Consider the following 13,611-nt stretch of genomic DNA (forward strand, 5'->3'; position numbering starts at 1 on the left):
AACTCTAGTGACATAAAAGCACTTTGTATCGATGCCATGCAATCATTTAAAAATGATTGTGAACTTCATCATAGGGGCGACACCCATGAAATGGATATTAGCTTTTCACGGATCATCTTGAGATGCAAATTATATGATTTTATAGGTTGTTGGACGTTGCAAGATCTCGAAGAAGGGTATCATATGGATAAAACTTGTCACCAATACTCTCCATAGATGGTCTTTGCCTTATCAACATAATCTCTAATATAAGATCGATGTCATCTATACAAGAATTCTACAAACTCATACGAAAAGTTCGATTCACACATACAAATTGATAACCTGATCCCTAAAATTTTGAGATGCAATCGAAGGCATTCTACAAATTACTAGAAGAAAAGAATTTACTGAATTTGTTTGATTTATAGGATTCTAACTAATAATATACTAAGAAATTTATCTATGCATTGGAGATCTATTTGAAGGTATTAAGAAGTAAAAGAAGATTAATGTCAAAGTCAATCATGACACGCATCCCAATGTATGTGGATTAAAAAAATCACGTGAATGAGAAAATTCTTAATTACATCTAAATATTTGTATTAATCAACATTTATGATTTATATATTAATAAAAATATATTATTTTTTGTGTTCTATATTTGAAAATTGAAGATGTGAAGATAACAATAGTTTTATTTGTCTCCTTGTTAGAGTCTTTTTCACTGTTCCAACGACCGTAGGCCTTATCTTATCCTGTCAGGCTTAAGGTACACGTGGCGAACTATGGCTACAAGCCCCACCAACCTCAGCGTACATTATCAGACCTATCTTGGACACGCTAGATAGGGCCCACAACCAACTTTCGTCATCGATGATTCCGAAAGTAGGAGAAAGAGATTGGTGTACGTAAATCGTAGCTGGCTGGTCACGTGAGTTTTGTCTTATATAATCTTTAACTGTACACGTGGCAATATATCAAATGTTGATCTACTTTCATGCTTACTGGGTAGTGAGCAGAGTAGCAGACAGCCAGACACACATGTAGGGGTGTAAATGGACAGTCAAACGTTCGAATCCGATTATCAAAAATTGGATATTATCGAAAATTTTGATTATTGCATTCGGATTTGAATAGTTTTATATTCGAATCCTTATTAGATATGAATTCAATATTAACATTTCGAATCTGATAATGTTGGATTCAAAATAATATATATTATTTTATTTAATTTATTTATTATATATATAATATAATATATAATAATTTTTTTTTTAATAGTGAAAAATCAGTTGGATAAAGAAAAATTATATTTTTTTTAATATACAAAATTTTCATAGTCTAATCGGACATTATCCGATATCTGATAGGATAATCGAATTTGAATTTGGATAGAATTTTAGAAAATTCGTCAAATTTAAATTCGAATATTAGATAAAAAATTTGGATATTATTGTATTTGAACCGATAAGCATCCGTTGACAACCCTACATCCAAGTGTTATTTACAATACTCCCCGAAAATTGAAATATTTCTTTCTTAACCTTTCTTTTTAAATTTAGTTACAAATTCTCCCTTCATAAAAAGTATTTAATTTTAAGTAACAAAATACCACTAATTTTCAGAATAGATTCTTAACTAAGAAAAAAAAAAAAAAAAAATATCACAAATAAAGATATTTTTGAATAATTCATTTATGAGTAAACCTATTTTTAAATAATTAAAAGAGAAAATTATTGAAAAGAGGGTAAAATATTTTAATATTTATAAATAAGAATCTATTTTTTTCAAAAATTACCAAAAACGATTTAAGTTACTGGACAATCTAGCTTTTTAGTAATTTGCTGGACTATCTAGCGTTTTAATGTGTTTTATATGTTAGTTTACCAAAAATACCTTCTAAAGGATTAAAACGTTGGACTATTTTTTAATATATATCTCTTGAGCATTTCTGTACATGGGAGTAATAAAACATATTAAAATGCTACACAGTCCAACAAGTTAATAAAACACTGGATTATCCAACGACTTAAATTTTTTGATAATTTTTTGAAAAATAGATTTTTTAAAATAAATATTAATTCACTTTTAATATTTTTTTCTAATTAAAATATTAAAATTAGACATGATTAACAAATACAAAGTTTTACAAAATGTATGACAATTTCTAGCATCAAAATCAAGCATTGCATGTTAGCAACCTCCAAATTATTGATATTCCAAAGTGTAACGATTTTCTGACGCCCCCTTTGACCCACGCCCCATCACAAAATCATAGATTATTGCTTCGAGATTTGCATAATAATAAATCTTTTTCTTGTGTATCCTGAGGCAACTGATCTATGATTCTGTGATGGGGGCATAGGAGGGCATGTGTCAGAGGAGGGGTGTCAAATTATTACTACTCTATTCCAAAATAGCCCTTTTAACATATTGGTTTACAACAAAATTAAAATCCTCATGTTTTAATATTAAAAGATTAAATATAATTGATTTTAAAAGTGTTTTTTTTTAGAAAAACTAGATTTCATAGGTTACTAACATCCCGTGCTTGGCTTGGACAAGAAAATATTTCAATTAAACTAAATAATGTTTCTTGAGATGAAATTTGATTTTAGAATTTGAATTTAGATTTTAAATAATTGCAATAATGGTTAGTGATTATTGTTTTACTTAAGTCAACATTCCTAGAAAATGACTGAACAATGAAATATTGGTTTCATAAATTACAATTATAATATAAGTTGTTGAACCGGGTCACCTAATGGATTTATCTCCAAAAAAAAAAAAAAAAAAAATCCTAAACATGAATCGGGCTTAACCTGTCCAACCCAATAACTAAAATAACCTAAAACCATTATCCAACCCAAACCACAACAGGCCAGAATGGACTGAAACCCGGCCCATTGCCAGCCCTATAGGACTAATAATTGTGATAGAGATGTATCATTGACTTTTTGTCAAATTGTTAGATGTACTCCAAATGCCAATAATTGGTTTAATTGTTGTTGCGTGCCACGACATGAAGATGGTTCATGTTGAATTCTAAATTTTGTAGCTTCGACAGAATCATTTTTTTTTTTTTTTAAATTCTAAAATAAGTGGAATCAGAATTAGAACTCTGGTTTTCGCAAGAAATGGAACTCTGATATTAGAATTCTTTAATATTCTTTATATATATAGATTTTTTTTTCTATAAAAAAAATATAAGAAATAGGAGAAAATAATTTTTACGAATCCTTACAAAGCTTTTCCATTTACAAGAATACCATACGTTATCTACAAAAGCATCAACAAGAACAATTTGTTCAAGTAAAGATATGGGTTAATGCTTTACGAAAAAAAAAAAAAAATAAATTAGCAAGTAATAAACTTTCATAGGAGATGACCTAACTTTTTATCCGGGAAGATATATTAAGTGTTGAGCTTGAAAATTGAAATCTTTGACCACGATACCTAATCATTGATCATGATGATTCAATTTTTATTTTTATTTTTCGAGGTGGACTTTGAATAGAATTTTCTAAAATGTAAAAATTATAACGACAAAAAAGATATTCGTATTAAACATTACAATAAAACATTCAAAATTATGAGTATGTCATTTTTCATTTGTCTTTTGTTATTACAAATCATCGAAATAGGCCGAAAGTTAGATCTAAGTTTACGAAATAGTGAGTATATATTCTTCATCATTCATGGTCACAAATATTAAATGGATCGTAATCGTCGTTGAAAAACTAACGCAAGCTAAAAGAGGGGCAAATAGAGAATTTTTTTTTAATTTTATTATTTAAAACTTTTGTTAAGGTGAGGGATGATTAGCTCGGTTATCATGTTAGTACCAAAGTTAGGGAGATCTAGAAAGAAGTCCCACCCGTAGGATTCATTCAGTAAAGAGTACGACTACCCTGGCTAAGATAGTGAGAAAAAGTGGCTTAAAAAGGCCTTTTCCCTCACTATCTTAGTAAGAAAAGAGCTTCTCGTAAGTAAATTTCCTACTTGCTTAGAAATTTTTTTTCTGAATAACATTTGTAGTAATTTTTGGCATCATCAACATTTTGAAGTGATTTTTTCATAATCAATTACACCATCAATGTTTTGCACTTTAAGTCCGTAGTCGTCTTGTATTGATGTGGTACTTGCCAAAGAACTTCAATGCTTAAGTTAGATTTCAATTAAAATAACTAAAATCAATCTAAAGACCCCATTAATTTAGGTCCCTTAATCAAAATATAGGTTTATCTTCATGAAATCCTAATTTACTAGTTTTCTTGATTTATATCTCTTCCACGATCTTTTAGAGATTCATCCTCTTGTACATTAACCATGCATGATTGTATTTTCTCATCCCTATTCGACATATATCTCGAGGTGACACATGTCCATATTGATCTTGCTGTATATTTTTGTATATCATCAAACCCTTATCCCAAAAGAATAAACAATGGGCTATATTCAGGTTCAACACTAGTCCGTGGGAATAAGCCCGTTAAATAAATTGATTGGGCTATAAATTGTGATGGCCCAACTAGGCTTGGCTACATAAGAAAGGGAAAGGCAAACTCACCACTGTTGGGCTTTCATAGATGGGCTCAAGTCCAGTCTACTTGATACCTTAACGTGGACAATGCTGTCATGACCTTGGGTTAAAGAGACCAAAACTGATGGCTTGATTTGATTTTATGTTATTTTATTTTTTGAACAGCGTAGGGTATCGTAGTATTTGCAAAATAATCGTGTTTATATAATGTTGTCGATTATTGATTTTCAGAAAGTCACACTTGATCGTGATTTAATCAACGATTTTTTGAAAAAAATAAATCACAAATTATTTTTATTTTTGATATTTTTAAATGTTATTTTATCATTTAGTATACAATTTTTTTTAAAAAAAAAAAATTTATTCAATGTTTTCTCGACTTTATCGATCTTTTGGCAACTTTTTTCCGAAGCTTTCTATTGCTGAATTACTCTCGAACCTTGAATTTGTCACTATGACGAGGATTAATCCACAACCCAAAGGATTTGGGATACCCCACATTATTAAAAAAAATGCTTGATTTATTTAGATCTTATTTATTTATTGTTATTGCTTTGCATAAGTCTAGTTGTGCATACAACCTAGTGATTATAGATCAAAGCTAATAAAACGTGCTTCGTAATTGATCTCGTTTTTTATAATTTCAATTTTTCTTTGTCGGTAATAATCTTTCGGAATTACAAAGATATTTAAATTAGATCACAACAACAAGACTACCTATATCCACTTCTCTTTTATGAGTATAGTTATACACTTGCTCATGAAAACATTTCGTATAGGAATCTGGTGTGTGTGATGTGCGGGCATTGTACGTGCCTAGGGCTAGGGAGGGACCCATATGCTTTGGTCCGAGCCCTGGCTCACCCTGTCCCACTAGTCGGACGTAAGTTCGAATATCCCATTAAAAAAAAATAAAAAAATAAAAATTCAACAATAGTGTCCTTTCCCATTGTGAACTCAATTCGATTTGAAATTTCAGCACAATCCTTAGGTTTAGAATTGAGCATGCCATGATGTTGTTAGAATCTCATACAAACATTTATGACCCTAATCTCTAAATGGACTTTTATACAAGTATCCCTCCATGTCTTGGTGAATGACACACCCCCTGCCCTTAGAATTCTCTGAAAGACCAACTGAAAATGACATAAATGCCCTCATCATCATCATCATCCTCTAAGTGAAAGTTTATCAATTTTTCTCTCCCAAATCCATCATATTTTAATCTCTCTTTGGCAAATAAAATTTAAATTTACTCTAGGCTAGGTTTTAACCTTAACATTCATTTATGGAGATCAAGAAATGAATTTTGCAAAAGTAAAAGATGATTTATTTTTGGTAGGAAAATCAAGCATTTTCTACCAGAGGTTTAGGATGATGGATTGTTGACAAGGTGAATTTGTAAGGAATAATTTACCCTAGATGTCGAAATACTTGAAGATGACAGATTTTGGGGAGAATAATCAAAGGGGTTTTGACTATAGAATATGGATCGAAGATGAGGGTAGTTAGGTCATCTTGAGTTAGTATTTTAAGTGGACCAAGGTTAAGGGTTCTATAATCAATTGGAAAGTACGGGGGTATCTCAAATATTCTCCAAAATGTGGAGGGTTGGTATTTTTAGTGGACCAAGGTTAAGGGTTCTATAATCAATTAAAGATGAGGTCATTTTCTTGGTTAGTTTTTGAAGAAGACTGAGGTCAAAGGGCACGTTGTCAGTTAAAAAACACAGAGGGTATCCCAAATATTTACCAAAAGGTGTTTGGTGGGCTTGATTAACAAAGCATGCTGATTTCTAGCCATTTAATTGAACTATTTTTCACATGGACCAGGCCCATTGGGTTAAAATAAAATGGACTTGAAGCCCATAATGGAAATGTTCAAATCCAATGGCTTTTAACCACTGATTTTAGAGTACAAAACCGAAGGTCAGTCGTCAGTGAACCCGAAAGAAAGAGTGCCACGTGGCAATTAGAAGCATCGATAGAAACAGATTTTAGATGGTGAATTGTGATCTGGGAAAATCTGGCCCCACTTCTTAAACGGCTTAGATTTATGAATTGGGGAGTAATGATGTGACGTTAGCATAGTTTCTTTCCCTTGCTTGATTAAGTTGATTTATCAATTTTTTTGGAAAGTTTGAAAAGGTAGATTGTTAAATATTTTAATTTACTTTCTTCCATTTTTCATTAAATCTTTCTTTTATGATTTGATTTCATTGACTTATATAAAATAGAAAATACTGAAGTGACAATGAAATTGACAACATTTGGTACATTGCTGACGTGGATGTGTCTATAAATACTTTTCATCGAGAAAAAATGAAAAATATCTTTGGTTCTGTGCACACTAATGTCCCAAACCATGTGAATTTCAATGTTACTCTAGCACGACTCCTGTAAAATATATTGTAAAAGATTATATATAAAGATCAATATTGGAAAAATGGAAAGATTGGTTTCCAACCCAAATTTTGGAAAAAACAGAAAGAAAGGGGTGACCTATTTTTAGTACGGTTTTTCTTTTTTGTGAAAATCATTTTTATTCAAGGAAACAATTTGCCATCTTGGAAGGAAAACATCTCGAACCCAATTGTCCAAGAAAATGCATTTCTTATTGGGAGAAGAGATTTAAATAAATGTTAGAATTGTGATAATCTGACTAACCCACTTGGCACATCCAATCGACTCTCCTAATGTGATAAGTTCGAGAATTTTAGATCTATATGCCTTGTATTCTGTGGCATTCATTTTTCCTCGTAAAGTGATTTTTCCTCAAAACTAAAATCTAAAGTCTCTTTTTGACATTTTCCCACGTGCAATCAAACATGGAATTTGTTCTTTTCCTACGAAGTTCACTATCTCATGTTTATATTCCCTTGAGATTGATTTCCATGCAATCATACAAACCCTTAAAGCATTAGTCTTTTTCTGGCAAATAAGTTTTCCAAAGAAACAGAAATTTGGCTTCTTCAATAAGAATTTTTAATAACTTTTTTTAATCTATAGCATGGACATTGCTTAAGCTAACCTATTATATGAAGAAGAATAGAAACTAATTTTCATGAGTAATGATAATATTCAAAATACTCACCTGACGTGGGGTCTGCCAGTATCATAGATTTTCTTTCATTGGGATACGCAACTACCCAGATTTATTAGGTGAGTATTTCACGTGGGGAGTCAGGTTATCATGCCTTAATTTTTATTTCTCTTAAAGCCTGCTGGGACTCATATAGAAATAATTGAGACAATCACAAATAGAAATAAATTCCAGGAAAATCTAATTTACTGCATATTTATTCTAATCGTCATAAGAAGACATGATTTGGTGTATCTCAGTACACTTTATTATAGTGAATAATGTAATACTCTTAACACTTACACCCATCTCGAGGTCTCTCATGTTCGCGGCGAATCCTTTGGTGGAACTACACACAAAAAATCATCTTGATTAGTGATTACTAGCCATTGGATCCAAACATTATTCATCAAATGCTTTAAGAACAAGCTCGTGATCTGATTCTCTTGAGCCCTCCAATGGGAAAAATGATGAATCAAATGGCTAAAATCATCAGTTAGGTCCCCATAGATTGTGCCGTTTATTATACATAAACGAACCCTACCCAACTCCTTAAGTGTAGGATTCTCAATCTTACAGGAAATATTCACAAAATTTTCAAAACTAGAAATAAAGAAAGAAATCATAGCTGGCTTCATTGATATCCTCCCTTTTCAATGCCTCATTGAAATATTTGGTTTAAGAGATCTCTCTATAAATTGTGTCACCATTACAATAGTTTGGAGACGCAAAGAGAAGACCATCTCAAACTTCTCTATTTAGATTCATTCTTTCATTCATTTTTGCCCACATGTCTGCAACTAGTCTATTGGGTTTGTGGTTGTCTCTCTTACTGTTGGTTCATGGAGTTGCTTCTATAGACTATAGAGGAGCCCTTACTCAGTCTCTATTGTATTTTGAGGGTCAAAGGTCAGGAAAGCTACCACCTTCCCAAAGGGTCCAATGGAGAGGGGACTCAGGTCTCAAAGATGGGAGAGACGCGGGTGTAAGAATTTCTTATTATTGTTATTGTCGTCTCCAAAGTTTTACCTAAAAAAATTGGATTCAATTCTACTAATTGTTTTTTACTTCTTTCATTTATATCTAAATCCATTTCTTTTGTTAATTTAAGTACGACCGTTAGCTCATTTGCAAAAGACATGATTTCCGACAAAAATGTATTGAGGATTAAGATTTGTCAAGTTGACCCATCGCTTACTGGCTAGTAATTTTTTTGTTATCTAATTATAATATTTGGATTTGGTTGAATAAATCTTGTTTCTTTGGTCATTTAAGTCTAAAGCCATGTCTTTTGCAAATTCAAATATAATCATAAATCAACCGTTACTTGTAATTTTTTGTTCTCTATATTTCATATTGGGGACTATAAGTTGAATAATTCTTGTCCTTTTACATTCATTATGCCTAAAGTCATTTCTTCTGTTAAATCAAATTCTACCGTACCATTGGGATTAGTTGAATGAATCTTATCCTTCCATTCAATTATGTCTAAAGCCAAATCTTTTGCTAACTTAAACACTATAATTCGCTCGTTAAGACATCACTTTTGGCAAAAATATATGGGAAATATAAGATCCATTAAGCCAACCCGTTAATTACTAGTAATTTTTTGTTATCTAATTATGATATTTTGTGCAATAGATTGATCTTGTTGGAGGATATTACGACTCGGGGGACAACGTGAAGTTTGGGTTTCCCATGGCATTCACAGTAACAATGCTTGCATGGAGTGCTGTGGAGTTCAGAACTGAACTCGCAGTGAAACAAGAACTCTCACATGCCTTGCAAGCAATCAAATGGGGTACGGATTACCTATTAAAAGCGCACCCACAGCCCGACATCCTCTACGGGGAAGTCGGTGACGGTTATTCTGATCATGAATGTTGGATGAGGCCAGAAGACATGACCACACCAAGGACTGCTTTCAAGATTGATGATCAACATCCAGGGTCTGATCTTGCTGGTGAAACCTCTGCCGCTTTGGCTGCAGCATCGATAGCATTCGTGAAATCAGATGCTCGATATGGAAAATTACTTCTTACCCATGCAAAACAGGTTATTTTTCCTATTAATTAGAGAGAAAGAGTAGTTAAAAAATTCAATCAATATTATCTTCATCTTAGGTGAAATAAAACATAAAAGATTAATAAAATCGATAGCTTTTTTTTTTTTTCATTTTAATTGCAGCTCTTCGATTTCGCTAATAACCATCAAGGCCAATACCAAAACAGCATCCCAGTTGTGGGGAATTTCTACCCAAGCAGTGGATTCAAGGTAAAAATAGGTGGTGGTTTTTAATAGAGATTAACTCCACTGAGTTTTATTTTTTATAACACTATATATTAAGAGCTACCATTGCAACACCAACATTTACTAATGTCACACCAATTCCTATATAAATCACCAGAGAATTGCACATTGCTGGTGTGACGTTAGTAAAAATTTGTATGGAAATAGTAACTCTCTAATTTATTAACTGTGAAATTATATAGTGCTTGGGGCGTGGATAATCATTGAATGTTTTTAATGACCCCACCCATTTCTCATTTCTTATTAATTTTCTCAAATAATTACTAATTTGGTTTAGGGTTTTTCAACTTAGGTGAGAAACGAATCAAATTTGGCATCTATCTGGAACAGTGAATGGACCCATCTTCATTGAATTGGCTTCAATTTAGGACTAACCTGATAAGGATTCATTTGGTCTCAGAATCAATCCCAAAATAATTTAATCCAACCCTTTTCAAATAGGGTTTTTATTAGATCTGAATATTAGTATCCAGAACCATTCGAATAATAATTGGATCGATCAAATCTGATTTGATAGATAAATTGTATCTTTATTGGAACCCAACTCCTTGATTCAGACCCCAAGTTATTGATATATCCATTGTTATGGTATTATTGTCCACCTCCTCTTTTTTTTTTTTTTTTACTTTTAACTTTAGAACTTTTGCAAAGAGCACCACAATTCATATGAAATCATCAAAAATTTGTCACAAATATTGGGTTGTTCTTAGTTTTTGACCTTTTAGTATGTCTATATACTTACTTGCTATGTCATATTTTTGTTTAATATGTCTGTGTGGCGATACATATATGAACTCTATGTTCTAGTTATTTTAACTTTTCTTACAGCAAATTTTCATGGAAAAAGATTTCCCCAGAATTTGCCTTGCAAACAAACATGCCCTAAATTTATTTTCTTAAATAAATATTTCCTTGAATTTAAAATATTTCCATAATTTAATAAAATGCAGTTTTGAATTTATGGAAAATATTGTGATTAGTGGAGAAACTTGAAGCATTTGAGATTCGAAATTATTCTGTTATTTTAAACAGGATGAACTGCTGTGGGCAGCTGCATGGCTCCACAGAGCTACTGGTGACCAAAAATACTTAAATTACCTAAGTTCAGCTGGTGATACTGGTGGCACGAGATCGATGTTCTCTTGGGATGACAAGTTCATCGGTGCACAGGTCCTCGTTGCAAAGGTAAATATTTGATCAATTTCATTAATATTCTTCGTGAGTCACTTGATCTGTTTATTTTTGATTGACTTATTAACATTTTTGACCAATCTAAGCATGATTAAACTGCTGGTGCTTGTGTAAACTCCATTGATCAGACTACATAATTAGTTGACTTTAGAGTAAAAGTCAACCAATTATGACTCTCCATGGATCAAATTTCAATTGGGTTATAGTTAATATATGTAATCAATTGATAAGAATTGGATTGGATTCTTATTAGGATCCCAAAAGAGGTATGGACACTTATAATGTAGAGTTGTGACTCCCTCACATGGCATACTTAATCAATTCCTCCGATGTGGCATGCACTAGAACCGTAGACTATACTCCTCGGGATACAAAATTGCACTTATTCAAATCAAAGGGAAATTTTTCTTTTTTTCATTTATTATTAGAGTGCTGATAATATGACGGACTTTTGATAAACGAACTTGATGCACGCTGACGTAAAAACACATAACTTATTAACAAAATAAAAAAGAGAAAAAAAGAGTTTCTCTCTTCTGCCCATAGTGAAAAAAAAGAAACGTTTAAAAATAAGTTATGTGCTTCCACGTTAGCGTGCGTCAAGTCCGTCCACCAAAAGTCTGTCATATTATCAGACTCTTAGTACTATTTTTTTTTTGGTCGTAAAAGTTACTAAAATCTTGTAATCTACATCATATGACACTGGATCATATTTTTGAAGTAAAAGTTACTTAATTTTTGAAAGAAACCTAAAATATTTATTGAATATTTCATATATGGTCCAACCGATTAGACCCACTGATTGGACCGATACGCTCAGTCATACTGGCAGAGCAATGACCAGTCCAAAACATTGTTTTTTTTTTTTAAACAGCAAATTTTCTCCTCTTTAAGTGAATTGTTTTAATTCCAAAAATGGTCGATCTAAAATGACTAGTCTACGTATTTCACAATTTTCTGAGCATGTTTTAGTCTATCAGCCAACAAAATAGATAATATAATTATATATTTTCTCACATATTATGGGATTAGCCCTATATCAGATTAGGATTTAGTTGTTCCTAAACAGATCCATCTTCTTATAAAATCCGATCCTTACTGGAACCCAAATCCTCAATCCAAATATCAAACTAATCGATCACAATGGACGAGTTTTTGGATTTCATCTAATACATTGATCATCCAATAACACAAAGAATCTTCTAATTCTTTTTATATATAGTTTTAAAATTTAGAATTTCTATAATTTTTTTTGTCTTTTAAAGTCCCCAAGTTCCATGATACATGTTCTATAATTCACAGCTGGTGTTGGAAGGCAAAGTCCAAAACAGGGGGACTTGGTCACAATATAAGAGTCAAGCAGAGCAATTCATCTGCTCGTGCGTTCAGAAAGGTAACAACAATGTGATAAAGACACCCGGTGGTTTGCTATGGTGGCAGCCATGGAACAATCTTCAATACACCACAGCTGCTGTCTTCGTCATGGCCGCTTATTCTGACTACTTAACGGCTGCGGGTGCCAATATCCAATGCCAAGGTGGTCTTGTTAGGCCGAAGGATCTAATTGCTTTCTCTCGAACTCAGGTACATAACAGCCCAATTAATACTAGTGTATGTAGCTGCATTGTCTCTCTCTCTCTCTCTTATTAGTAATTGATCTATGGATTGTTTTGATTTGTTAGGTGGATTATATTTTGGGTTCGAACCCGAAGAGGACGAGCTACATGGTGGGATTCGGATCAAATTATCCGACAAAAGTCCATCACAGAGGGGCTTCGATTGTATCAATTAAAAAGGACCCCACGCCTGTTTCATGCAAAGGTGGTTTCAATGCTTGGTTTAATAAGGATGCGCCAAATCCAAATGTGTTGCATGGGGCCATTGTGGGAGGTCCTGATCAAAATGATGGATACGCCGACGTAAGATCTAATTACCAGCAAGCGGAGCCAGCGACTGTTAATACTGCACCTTTCGTCGGGGTTTTGGCTAGACTTGGTTAAGTCTTGTTCATTTCATTTGAGATTAATATGTTAAATGAACAAAAGGGTTTAAAGTATATTGTTTGAGAAGAAAATGAGTGTATTTAACTTTAAAGTACACAACAAAATAACTTGGTGCGTTCCCTCACTTACCTGGTGCGTGTGTTGTGCAGGCGTTGCACGTGCTCAAGGGAGGGAGGGTTCCATTTTCCTTGGTTCCGGCCCTGGATCATCCGGTCTCCCTAGTTGGACGTAAGTTCAGATACTTCCGTTATAAAAAATAAAATATAATAAGTTCTTGTAGGGAAAATGATCAAAAGGCTAGTTTATTGAAAATATGTACCTAAACATCCCTGAACTGCCCATTTGATAATCCCTTTAAAACTGTACAAACTGTGTGTTGATTGGCCCTTCCATGTTTGAGTGATTACTTGGAGTATCCATATATTTTAAAATTAAATTAAAACCCCTTGACCTTGGTCTTCTCTTATAGATTAAAAAAATGATCTAATGGCAGAAGAGCTC

The 13,611-nt window shown here is 32.6% G+C and overlaps 1 protein-coding gene across 1 annotated transcript; it reads left to right on the plus strand.

The window, feature by feature from the left end:
• Nucleotides 1–8,353: 8,353 nt before the first annotated feature.
• LOC147386311 (endoglucanase 12-like) lies at nucleotides 8,354–13,479 on the plus strand. The gene is made up of 7 exons (XM_086423365.1): nucleotides 8,354–8,591; nucleotides 9,248–9,661; nucleotides 9,794–9,880; nucleotides 10,949–11,101; nucleotides 12,410–12,691; nucleotides 12,790–13,102; nucleotides 13,260–13,479. The coding sequence occupies exons 1-7, from the start codon at nucleotides 8,397–8,399 to the stop codon at nucleotides 13,340–13,342; spliced, it is 1,527 nt and encodes a 508-aa protein (XP_086279491.1). The 5' UTR covers nucleotides 8,354–8,396; the 3' UTR covers nucleotides 13,343–13,479.
• Nucleotides 13,480–13,611: the final 132 nt, after the last annotated feature.

The sequence above is a fragment of the Akebia trifoliata genome, chromosome 14 (genome assembly GCF_017979445.1).
Source record: "Akebia trifoliata isolate Shusen 1 chromosome 14, ASM1797944v1, whole genome shotgun sequence".
Taxonomy (NCBI): domain Eukaryota; kingdom Viridiplantae; phylum Streptophyta; class Magnoliopsida; order Ranunculales; family Lardizabalaceae; genus Akebia; species Akebia trifoliata.

Coding starts and splice junctions, on each gene's coding strand:
- LOC147386311 (XM_086423365.1), top strand. CDS start 8,397: ATGTCTGCAACTAGTCTATTGGGTTTGTGGTTGTCTCTCTTACTGTTG. Junction 9,881..10,948: donor ACCCAAGCAGTGGATTCAAG/GTAAAAATAGGT, acceptor TATTTTAAACAG/GATGAACTGCTGTGGGCAGC. Junction 12,692..12,789: donor TTGCTTTCTCTCGAACTCAG/GTACATAACAGC, acceptor TTGATTTGTTAG/GTGGATTATATTTTGGGTTC.